This window comes from Enoplosus armatus, chromosome 9 (genome assembly GCF_043641665.1).
Source record: "Enoplosus armatus isolate fEnoArm2 chromosome 9, fEnoArm2.hap1, whole genome shotgun sequence".
NCBI lineage: Eukaryota > Metazoa > Chordata > Actinopteri > Centrarchiformes > Enoplosidae > Enoplosus > Enoplosus armatus.
In genome coordinates this window covers 16831718-16844706 of record NC_092188.1, presented here as the reverse complement: position 1 = coordinate 16844706, position 12989 = coordinate 16831718, and the positions used below count along the sequence as shown (strand labels likewise).

Below are 12989 nucleotides of genomic sequence, written 5' to 3'. Positions count from 1 at the left end.
TTCAGGCCACTCCAATAATTCACCCTCTGGAACAGCTCACTTCGCAGCTTTACTGTCACCAACAGAGGTGCTCTAACTCAAACAGAGAAAGCTTTCTCCGATTATACTGAAGTTATCTGAGGTCAGACTTTTAAAATGAAAATCATGTGTGGAGTTGTTTTTAACCAGACAATAACATGATCAAACGGTAGGTGAAGCTTTAAAAAAGCACAGTCCCATTTTACAGAAGATAATTAAAAATGTCCTTTTTACTTTCCCTCATATTAGTGGGTAAATAAAAAGAGGAAAACACAATGCTCACATCATCTACCATCACAGCTAATTATTGCACTTTCCCATATTATGTTTAAACCCCATTAGGCGGTTGTTCTAAATCAATATTTGCTTTTGGTCTCCGATTGAGGAGCAAAGAAGCTGCTTTTATAAGCTAATGATCGCTATCAGCCTCGGAACAGACAGGACCCCCAAAAAACACTGACCCTGCTCCACAAGGCCGACAATGTCAGCGTCCTCCTCCTCCTCCTCCTCCTCCTCCTCCTCCCCCGAAAACGAAAATATTAATAATTTATCTTCGAATCGACTTCTCTCTCTGACAGATTAGATTTTAACCATTTGATTTTGTTTGGACTGGGCGTTCCCATATTATTACTTAATGACCTTCCCAGCTGCTCCTGTCCATTTTCTGTCACCAGCAACCATCTGGACACTTATTAGCACCTCAATGCATCCACGCTGCTTTCCTCCCAAACTTGAATAAAATTAAGCCTGGCTGCAGCCTGCCAATATATTTTTTTCCCTCTCATTCCCACCCTTCTTGAAATAAAATTGGTAGTAGGCCTATGTTTTCTTCTAAATAATGGCATTTGTAGTAGTAGTAGTAATAATAATAATAATAATAATAATAATAATAACAACACTAATAACAATAATAATAATAATAATAACAATAATTATCATTATTATTGTTATTATTATTATCATTATTATAATGACATCGAATTAATGTAGAAAAGAAATATAGGCTGTGGGGTTTCTCTATAATTTCATTTAGTTTATTAGGCAAAATATACGATCTGGACAAATTCCTTCAACGCTTCCTATTTACAAATTTAAATCACTTGGTATTTACATTAAAGAAAGGACACCAAAAACACAAGATAGAGACAAAAATAATAATAATAATAATAATAATTATTATAATAAAGTAAAAAGCCTACCAAAATGTCCCAGTCTGCCTGGGCAAAGTGGGGAGAGAGAGTAACATTATAGGCGCGATTATAGGCTACACAACAATAGAGGAAGTAATCCATCCATCCACAGGATATTACCAAATTACGCCATTTGTTCTGTACCGACTGAATGCTACGCTGCATTATTATTTCTCATTGTCCTTTTTTATGGGAGTGTAAAGTCTTTTTTCTATTTTTCTTTTCTTTTTTTTTCCAAGCACGAAAAAAGAATGTCTTGATCAAGCCGAGGAGAGAGCAGTGAGGACCCGTTGCGTGGCGTCTTGTGGACTCCTGGCGCTGGAAGGCAGAGAGGATCTGGATAAGAATAATACAGAGAGGTAGATAAATACCCCCGCCGTGTTTGGACAGCGGGTTTCAATATGCATCTCAAGTGTCTGCCTGAACAGTTTGGATCAGACTGCAGCCCCCCTCTCCAATCCCACACTTTCTCTGATAATAATAATAATAATAATAATAATAACGTAGCAGAATAATTATTTTACAAAATATCTTAGCGTGTGGAAAAAAGAAAACTCTCTTTATGTAACTATTATTAACATTTATAATTATCTTATATGCTTGTTATTTCTATATGACTGTTGCATATTTTGTAATACTTGAAACAGAGGTAAACCCCCCCCCCCCCCCCCCTTCGGTAAGAGCGCTCCCCTGGGCTCCGGGTCTCCCAGGGGTCTTTAGAGAAAGCACACAGCCCAGACAGAGCCCGTTTTACTCGGTGACTTGATAAGTAGCCACACTCTCCCCAGAGGGGAGGAATTAAAGGGGGTGTGGGATGGGAGTCAAGACCCCCGTCACCCGCAAAGCAAACTGTGTTTTTTATTTATCTTTGTTTATGTTATTTTGTAGTGTTCTTATTGTTGTTTTATGTGGGGGGAAAAAACAAATAAAAAAAGACATAAACTTTAGGTTTACACACTGGAATTTGTTGAACAGTAGTTATTTGTTGAATAATTTCTGGAGTTATAATTTAATCAAGATCCTGCGCTTTCCCTGACGTTCGTGCTTAATTTGGGTTATTTTAATTACTGCTGAAATAATTCAGTTCATGCTTGCACTAATGCAACAGTCACAGCAGTCTAAATGTACAATGGAATATAAGGCTGGCACTGCTAGTTTTCTCATGGCAACGTGTTTCCAACAATCAGCAAAAGCAAAAAAAAAAAAAGAAAGTAAGAACTTGTCTCACCTGTCATGGATGGGTCGAAAAGAAGACTTGAGGGTCTGTGTTGGAGGTGAATCAGACCTTACATCGTTTTCATGGTCTAAAAGGAAATAACAAAAACACTTATAAGCACTGGCATGTTGGATAGATTTTTTGTCAATACATATGAACATGCCGAACTAAGAATTAACCCAGTCTTGTTGTGTATCTACTGCTCGTGCGTGCATGCGTGTGCACAGTGCTTTGTTATAATTTAATATAATATAATTTTTATATAAGAAGCAGGCACGAGGTGCACCATTAATGTAGCCGGATACACACAGGTTCTGTTCAGTTTAAAATGCTGAGCGCTTGCATGTGACATGTGTGCGCATGCACGCGGAGAGAGACCCTACCTATGTGCTTGGGACTGTGGGTCTCTGGTGGGGCCTTGCTGTCATTGCTGAGTGCTGCTGCAGCTGCTACCGGCGACACCACCACTGATGTCGGCTGCTGCTGCTGCTGCTGCTGCTGGGCCTGCAAGTGGTGGTTGTGGTGGTGGTGATGGTGCTGGTTTACTCCCAGAAACGACCTCACATTCAGCAGGGAGTTCTGGCCCAGGAAAGCCCCATTTGTCCAGTTGTGGAACTTTCCAATCTGGCAAGTGTACAGTCCATGACTGGGGAGGAAGGCCGGGTGGGTCTGGATCTGGTGGTGGGACGCTGATGAGTGAGTGGTGGCCGCTGGGGCACACGGGGACGAGGGTTTCTGTGATGAACTATCGGGACTAGTGGCGGTCTCTGCTAAAGACCATATTTTCGGCTTAGTGTTAGACGGGAGAGGAAAGCTCCCGGGTCTATCCGGGGACAAAACTCTTGTGGTGTTGTTGTTGCCGTCCGAGTTCTCCTTACTCCCTGGGAGAACTGAAATTGTGCTCTTAGATTTGTCAAAGGCCTCGTGGGCCTGCAGGGCGAAGGCCCGTCTTCTCTCCAAGCTGTCCAACTCTCCACCCGCACCGACACCGCCCCTGTGGTCCCTGCTCCCCTCCGTTGATTTATCGTCATCATCGTCGTTGCTTTGATCCCCGTCGTTGTCGTCGATTTTGTCTATATCTATGCTCTCCAAATCAATCTCCTCCTCGTCTTCGTTTTTCTCCGCCTCGTCCCCGCTGCCGAACAAGTTGCCGTCCTCCCCGTCCTCTTTACTCCTGCTCCCCCAGGTCACCTTGTTCTCCTTCTTGAGCCTCCTCCTGGCGTTGGCGAACCAGGTGGAGACCTGCGTCAGCGTCATCTTGGTGATGATGGCCAGCATGATCTTCTCCCCCTTGGTCGGGTACGGGTTCTTCCGGTGCTCATTGAGCCAGGCTTTCAGGGTGCTGGTGCTCTCCCGGGTGGCGTTCTTGGGCCTGGACGGGTCCCCGTACTGAAACTGGCCGTATGGATAGAAGGCCGGGGATGTGTGTGCTGCAAAGCTGGCAGGATGGACGCCAGGACTCTCCTTCAGCTCATACTGGGATCCCTTGAAAATAAAGGATAACGTTTTGTAACAGTATTACAGTTAATGTGCATCATTAGTTTGATACACTGAATTGTAAAACACATGCTTATTGTTTTTACAGTGTTACGGTGTAGCTCGTGCGTTTTTACCCATTGTCCATATATCTGCAATTCAAACAAGTGAAAATGGCCTCTATTAAAAAAAAAAACCCAAGTTGCACCTGACTCTGAGCTTTCCACAAATAAGCTTCTCAACTTGCAAAACATCACATGCCAGCACCACCTGCGCCCGCACAGCCACTCACTCAAAGAGGCAGAGACCTTTTTATTAGCAAACATTTCTCCTACATGACGGGACAATGACGGGACAATGACGGGACAAATGAAGGCAACTGGACGAGAGAAAGTTCGTTGCATCATTGTGAGCGCACAGATGCAGATGCCATGCAGATCGCCAGCTTTCATGTGTACCTGCCAAACTCCCCCTTCCACACTCCTCAAGTATGCCAAAGCAGTTTGAAGGCCTAAAGTTAAGTCCCCCCCCCCCCCGTGCCACACTTTCATGCCGAATTTGAATCCCCCTTTGCCTCGTTTATATTTGCACTCAAACATATCGATCGAGCCGAGCAACGCCTGTGCTTGGGTTTTCTATAATAGCTCTTGTTTTGAAGCTTTAGGACAATAGTCTCTGCTTTTGGGCCTGACGCACACACCAGCCAACACATCAACACACTGCAAGTTAATTATTATCACCAGGTGTATTTTAGGCCAATAAATGTCTGACAATTTTTCATCTAGACACAGTGAAAAAAATCCACGTGGCATTCAACCATGACAGGAAGATATACTGTCGGCAAAACAAAGCCTGCACTATTCAAAGTGATTGCATATTTATAGACTAAACTTCTCTCTCTCTGCTAGAGATCAAAAAAAATAAATCTGGCCGGAACAAGAGGAAACTTTTTTCTTTATACTGGTGCATGCTAAAACACAGATCTATTGCACGTTTTTTTTTTTTTTTTTTTACTTCCGTGAAATATATTTCAACGTTACAATGGATCAATCTAGCAATATGAGATAATAACCGTATGGTTGGTGTGATTTACGTCTTTCGTTTGCATGTTTTCCTTGATGGGGAAATAAATCACTTCGAGTCCAATTTTTATTTTGTTTGTAGTCACAAGTCAAACTTTTCACATTCCTAACTCTGCCAAACAAAGCACTGAGCTGTCCAAAATCGAGCAAATATATGGACAAACATTTAGCGATGGATATTTAAAAAACAGGCATACTAGAAAGATACATTTCTTTCTTTTTGTTGAGATTACTCAGCCTGCCATGGCTGTTTTTTTCAGACAGCATAAACAATCGTCTGCGTAACGCCAATCCGTAAACAGACACAAAAGCCAACATTTATTCTTACCATTTGTGAGAAAAGAGCCAAGTCCGCGCTGGTGTAAGGTAAGAAAGCGCTGTAGTTGTGTGCGTACGGGTTGGCGTACATGCCCAACACCGATGTGACCGCAGCTGCGGTGGCGGACGGACTTCCTCCGATTTCGGTGCTCCCTCCCCGGGACGAAGGCGTAAGCACTCCCGGTCTCTCGCTCCCGTACACCGCCTGGGAGGCACTTATGTACTGCGGGTAGCCTAGCTGGGGGAAAGACATCTCCACCGCCGAATTGTCGCACAGCCGTACCGTCCGACAAACTGCGCGTAAAAAAAAGTGTGCGAGAGAAAAAAGAAAAAAAAGGAACCCGGAGGAGTGAAGGGAAAGTGTTTAAGCCAAAGTCACAGCTACTACAGACATACAGTGGTGTGCAGTCAAAACAACCCGCTCTTAAATCTCGGCTTCCTCTCTTTTCTCGCGCAAAGTCCGCTGGATGTGATCTGATCAACAATTGCGCTCCGACTGACGCGCCTGGCCCTGAGGTCTCCAGGCTGATCTCTCAGATACAATTTGAAGTTGATGCTTTGATTGGCATCCCCTACTTGAGCCTGCAAGCTCCTCCTCGTTTGGAGCAATGTGGATAATGTGAATATAGAGTGAGCACATTGGCTGGGGCCTCTCTCTCTCTCCCTCTCTCTCTCTCTCTCTCTCTCTCTCTCCCCCTCTCCCCTTCTCTCTGACTCTCTCTCGCTCTCTCTCCCTCCGTGTTTGGACTTATTGTATGTTAAATGTTCAAGCATTAGAGTCCATTCACCGAAGGCTTTGATTGTTGTATGACAACCTGTCTACACGATTTTACAGCTGTCCGACACAGGGGGAAGTAAACCCGTCAGAAGAAGGAACTTACTTTGAATAGATTTAAATTGTAATTAAAGGGGGGAAATGCCTCTCCGCAGAGGAATTAGCGGAATCACGAGCTGCTGGTGCGTTTATTTAATTCTTAGGGACTAATTTACTCTAAAAGTGTCTTCTTCCAAGTTGGATTTATTCTTTGTAGTGTTCTTCATTTAATGTTCTCAAAACGTATGTGCTTGTTAAATCGGCACAATAGTTTAATTGTGTTTTTCCGGGTGAGGCATTCTAAAAGAACGGTTTTAATAAAATTAGCAAATAAATAAATTATTATAAATTCAGCCACGCGATGAGAATTTAAAGATTAAATATCTAATGTCAGGACGCTTTTCCTCCTAAAGTCAAAGCAGTTAAGTAAAACCTTTCAAATCTCTCCCTGTCATTTATTAATTATGTATGTTTTTATTGACTTGTGTTTTGGTTTTCTTTGATTTCTTCATTAAGGTTTAATCAGCCAAATTCTCCCTCTCTTTTCCTCACCCTCTTTCCATCTGCACGCGCCCGCGTGTGTGTGCGTGTGTGTGTGTGCGTGTGTGTGTGTGTGTGCGCGCGCGCGTGTGTGTGTGTGTGTGTGTGTGTGTGTGGACTTAAAGCATATTGCTGTTGTCCTTTGTAACAACAGAGCCACTTCACGTTTCCTTGTTTTGAGTGAAAAGGACTGAGGACAAGCCAGGGACAACTCACACACCGAGGCACCAGGCTGCGAGGTCTGCAGGTCCCTGAACGCGCCACTAAATATTATCCATTTACATTGTGGAGTCCTTAAGTGCCTTCACTTTCAACACATTAACTCAAAGTGAGAATGAAGAGTAATTTATCCGTCATAGTTCAGAAACCTGTTCCCTGTAACTGGGACTTTTGCACACTGCTAATTACCGTTTTAAAAATATTTATATTTCTCTTTTCTTTTATAAAATAGGCTTTCGAAAAATATAATTCCACAAGAATTGAATTGAAGAAAACAAGTCTGATGCTGTAGCTTTTGGTCATCTCCTCTTGAACCGCTTATCCATTTTCCAGCTCAGAAAAAAGAGAAGGGGTCGGGCTCTAACCTCCACTTTCCTTAGCTGTCCACTCCTGACACAGCCATGTGGCTCTCTCTCGAGAGGGGGGGTGTTCATGTTTTAACAGTTCTATTTTTATTTGATTTGATTCTTATATCAGCCACCTCCCGAGTCGACTGGGGTATTCTGTAGATCTAGATTTAATGCCTTAACGACTGAAGCCCAAGAAGTCAGTAGATTTTGATCTGCACCAGATGGCTCCGAGTGGATATTGCCGAGCGCCGATGATCTGTTAAAAATATCTGAGGGGCACTGATGGTAATCTGGGTAACACATCAGAAAGGAGGGGAGGAATGGCAATTGTGATAACCCGCTGGAAATGTGTGCAGGGGGCTAAATATGATGGTTGGTGGAGGGGGGCTGAGAGTAAGGAGACAGAGGATATATTTAAATAGAAAACAGACATTACAGGAAAAAACTAAATTAACATGATGACCAATTGTAATTTCAAATAAAGGAAGGCGGCGATTTAATAATACTACTAATAATAATGGTTATAATAATACATAATAAATGATATGATTGCTACACCTGACTTTGCGGTTTTTCTTCTTTCTTTGAAGGAAACGTTTTTTTTTTCTTTTTCTTTTTTGAAAAATAGAAATGTGACTCCTGGTAAACAATGACACGTGTTGAGGGCAATAAACTATCACCGTTAACTGATTTATTGAGTCTTGTTAAACTCTCATTACCACCACAGGATCTTCAGCTTCAACCCATAGAGACAGCGAGAGAGACAGAGAGAGAGAGAGACAGCGAGAGAGACAGAGAGAGAGAGAGAGAGAGAGACAGCGAGAGATAGAGAGAGAGAGAGAGAGAGAGAGACAGCGAGAGATAGAGAGAGAGAGAGAGAGAGACAGCGAGAGATAGAGAGAGAGACAGAGAGAGAGAGAGAGAGAGAGAGAGAGAGAGAGAGAGAGAGAGCGAGCACAGAAAACTTTGTTCCGGATCCTCTCGCCTTCCGTCCCCTTTTTTTAAACTCATCCACAACACGTTCACTTCCAATGTCTTTTCCTCGAAACAGATGGGCTTCTCACCATCTGTATCCGTCGCTGTGTGACGTGCGCGAGCGTCCACGCGCGCATATGCACGTGCACACGTACACGCCGTCATAACTTAACGATTTTTGAAAACTCTCAGCCTTTGTAAAGAGAAAGAAAATCCCCTGGGCTGCTCATATTAGATAGTTTTATCATGTAAATCTACAGGAGGCTCTTCATAAGCTGTTATGCCTTAATGGCCTCATTCTACTAAGTCACTCAGGTAGTGGACCAGTTCTTTTTATTCAACAGCTTGTATTCCTCCTGTCACCAATTTCATCTTTACATGTTTTTTTTTTTTTTTTTGTGAAACCAGAAAAAAAAGAAGAAATAAAATATATAGTGTAAATCTTGTTTATATGTCATTGATGTGTGTATTGATGTAGAATGGCTTGCATGCCATCCACCCAAACTGTCACCTACAACATCTAAAAGAGCTATCAAAGGATAGTGAAGCCTCTCTGATAGCATATAGCATATCGCGTTTGAACCTCTAATGCTGTCTAAAGGAACAGAAATACTCTGTTGGAGGATAGACACCTCACTCATTACTCATGTCCAAGATAGAACTAAAATTGCATACCTACTGTGCATTTTGTTTAATAAATACTCCCATACTATTCTATTCAGTTAAAAAAAAGATACCCCAATATTAAATATTAAATATATTAAAGTCACAAAAAGTAAATTGAAAATGCATGTTGTACTTTAACAAGCATGTTTATGTCACTAAGATGTGAGTATGGGGTCATGGTCACGTGGTCTGTCAAGTTACAAGCCTAATTCGGTGTAATTAAAATCTGCATATGCTTGAACTAGGCCAACACATAGACCTGAATGACTCCAATGGAAGTCAAAGAGAATGAACCTGCATTACAATAACATCAGTTATGTTGACAGTTGGCTACCACCGCAGAGGTCAAGGGTGTCTCTGTGAACTAATAACTGTGGTGAAAGATACTCCTTTCCTGCCTCTGGGAGTGCCAAAGTTGAGGAAAGGTTAAGAATCCGCAGAATGTCCCTTTTGTGCTTTTCTCACAGATTATCAAATTAAGTGTTGAAACCAAAACTCCTTTTCCCCCGAAGAGAAGAGATTAGATGAATATCAATTATATCAATGGACCATCACAACTGTTAGACCTCTTCCTTTTAACGTTGCACACAAACATGTGCACTCACGCATGGTTCCAGCATACTCCCTGAACTGCGTCAGAGCAACTAAACTATTTAGCTGTGGGTTAGAGTGAGAGGACCACTGGTGTTACTGTGAGACATTTGATACGCAGACAACTGCACCACACCTATAGGTAAGGAAACTAGGAATTTCCTGGATAATAAAAGAGGTCTATTCTGGGTATTAGAAGGTCAAGACGTTATGCATTTGACAGCTAAACACTTGGAGGGGTGGTGTTCCCCACTCTCGACGTGACAAAGAGCTTCTGAGCTCAAATTGTTGCTAAATTTAAAGGTGCTTTGCAGCAGTTAGATGTGCAGTACAATTTCTCCAATACTATATATGTTTAGCCCTGCAACATACAGGGTAATAGATAGTTGACTTCAGATGACTGGCTGTCCCTTCCCTTTCTTACATATTTAAAAGGAAAGAGCATCTGGACTTTGTTTGCCTAAAATTAACTCAGTTATTTCAAGCTGGGATTCAAGACAACCATGTGCATTGCATAACGTTCAAAGCAAGTCCTTGAAGTTTGGAGTAACTGCTACTAAAGTAACATGACTTTCTAAATGATTGCATTTCAGATTTTGGTTAAATAAACATTTTAATAAACAACTTTTGTTGTTTTGTAACACTTGTTTTTTGATCCCTTGTTTCAATCGGTATCATACATACATACATACATGTCTCCTATAAATAATGTTTATTTACTACAAATTGGTTTTGCCAATATTATATAATTCTGTTTTTATTATTATTATTATTATTATTATTATTTTGTTTTAAGAAACATTAGAGACTGGGGTTTTCATCCTAAATTGCATGTGTTTAAATTTAGGCAACTAATGCTCTTTGGTTAAAGTTGGGGAAAGATTGTGGTTTCAGTTAAATGTTAATAAAGTGAACACGTCCCATCTTGTGCTTCAAGTTATCTTTGTCATTAATTATTATTAACTCTATTATTTCATTATTAAACCGAAGACATGATCTTTCCCTAACCTCTACCACTGAAGTGCTGAGTGACAGAATGTAACCATAAAAAAGTTTAATCATGCTTTAGTTGCTATGAGCAGATATTATAGAACAAAAACAAAAGAAGTATGGTGTCAGTGAACATTTTTCAGATATGAGCAGTATCATTTAATGACTTAGCAAATACTTTTACTAACAATGTTAATGATTATGTTTGTGAAATAAGCGTAATCTGGAATACATGAAATTCTGCTCAAAACATATTTTCTGTTGTAAATGAGTGGTGTATAGATGTTATTTCTGGGAGAAAGGGTTGGAAAGTAGGTGCATTTAAGGTAACTCACATTGTAATTCAATAATGACGGGCTACTGCAGCAAGAACACTACCACTACCACCGCTGCTGCTGAAGGTAAAATGAACCAAACACGAAGCACAGAGGGTGTTACATTGTTCAGTATTATCATGATTCAATAGCTCATCCAAACAAGTACCACTTGCTACCACGTTGAGGCAAAGTTGTAGGGGAAACACAGTACTTCATTACTGTTGACAAGTTTCTTTTAAGTCATTCTCGCTTCTGACTGCATACCATACAAAAGACAACAGCCAAGGATTTGACTTTTTTCCCCCCCAAGGGCATTCTCAGGGGTGGGTAATGAACGGGTGGGCCCAGATTTTGATGTGGTTAGGGGCCAAGGGGAAAGAAATGTGAGAAGGGGTGTTAATTGTTTTGGCTCTTTGCTGGGGAAACATATCAACATTAGATCTAATGGAGGTTAAAGACTCTCATTGCCATAGGGGCTGGAGCTAATGAATAGCTATAGCTAGCCAAGGAGAGAGAGAGAGAGAGAGAGAGAGAGAGAGAGAGAGCTGCAGTGAGATGGGAGAAAAAGAGGATGTAGCATTTACTGGCCTTTAAAAGGTTTTAACTGCATTGAGCTGAGTATTTCATTGCAGTATTGACCTAAGAGGATTAACATTAAGAACTTGTGAAAGTATTTTTATATGAAATGTTTTTTGGTTTTTTTGGGGGCTTTTTTTCAAAGGGAACATTTAAACTGTAAGCACAGCTATTTGCAACTACAGTGAATGACCTCAAGGACAACTTCAGCCACGAGTTTAGAGAAGAAAAGATTCCCCAATCTCCTAATTTAAAGTAGCATTGTCATTTTAGGTTACCTTCATTGTATAAGAACAACCTGTTGCATATAGAGTCACACATAGTGCACAAGTCAGCATACATTCGATCACAGCAGCTAAGACTGCAGAAGCTAATTAACCATTTTGGCAATTCACAATCTAATTCCATTACTTGGTATTTAACTTCTCCATGAATAATCAACTAAATCCTAGTGAGCCATCAGGCTATGAGCCACAGACTCCCGGTCTGTACTGTATGTGCACATCTGCACAATTCAGTTGCAGATGTATGCAAAGTACAGTAAACGTGTGAATTGTACAAAAAAAAGACTTTGGACAAAGAGAACAGCGATATCAAAGTCTCCTTTTTTTGTCCCAGTATAATTTTATGCTAAATCTGAATGAGGAAGACTCAAACATCGGTTTGAAACACTAGCTTAGAAATATTCATAAGAGTTAGTCTCCCATTTCAGATGTTTATTTGCTGCCTCAGAAATGGTGAAAAAAAAATGGGAGCATGCAAATCTGCTTTCAGATGATACAATCCCCACGTTTATTTATCAACAGAGTTAATTGAATTTTAAGGAAGGGCCTTCTTGGGGAAAAAGATTTTTGTACACAGAAGTATTCTTTTGAAATTACATCCTTTGATAGTGGTGTAAAGGATAGACTTATAGATAAAATGATCAACAGACAGCATGACAAATGGAATTTTAATGAGGCTGTTTCTTTCATCTGTTATCATGTTGTGCTGCTTTTTGCTTTGGTGTGTCTTTGTACTAACTATTGATAGTAGTTGAAACCTGCTGTTTTTATGTTACTGGACATGCTCCCCAGGATGCCTCGGCCTCTCACTCTTAACAACACTGCTATCACCTTGATCACTGATCAGACTGACTCTGTTTCAGTTGCTTTGGGGTTTCACTTCCTGGAGTGTTTAATTGGTTATAAACACACAAGCCTAAAAAGAAACAGAGAGAAAAACATGAGTCTGACTTCTCAGATATTGCTGTCGTAGGACAGTTAGATGAGATGTTTTTTTTTATTTTTTTTCCTTTTGGTCATTAAATGAAAAATATACAACATGTACATATTTAGCATTACTTCAGTGGACAAGTAAGACCATTTCACCTGACCATTTTTCTGTCACAGGATATTGTTCTTTACATCTGTGGGACCAGAAACTATTATTTGAATTCAAATGATTGGTGTCATCATGGCTCCTGAAGAGGGTAAACATTGGTCCCACCTTCTGGCCTTGGGTGTTATGGGGTCACAGATGAAAACAGCAGTCTGTCAAATTCACTTATGCAGTAATGAGTTATAAACACAGTGATCTGGGAAGGGGGGGGGGGTGCTAGAGGGCAAACACCCTTAAAAAACAGGGCTCCAAAGGGGTTTACAGGCTATTG

At 41.0% G+C, this 12989-nt stretch overlaps 1 protein-coding gene across 1 annotated transcript; it reads right to left on the bottom strand.

The window, feature by feature from the left end:
• Positions 1-1468: 1468 nt before the first annotated feature.
• On the bottom strand, positions 1469-5553 carry irx1a (iroquois homeobox 1a). Its single transcript, XM_070912267.1, has 6 exons — positions 5311-5553; positions 3414-3909; positions 3133-3305; positions 2808-3093; positions 2437-2512; positions 1469-1526 (listed from the first exon to the last, which is right to left on the bottom strand). Exons 1-6 carry the CDS (start codon positions 5551-5553, stop codon positions 1469-1471), a joined length of 1332 nt encoding a protein of 443 aa, XP_070768368.1.
• Positions 5554-12989: the final 7436 nt, after the last annotated feature.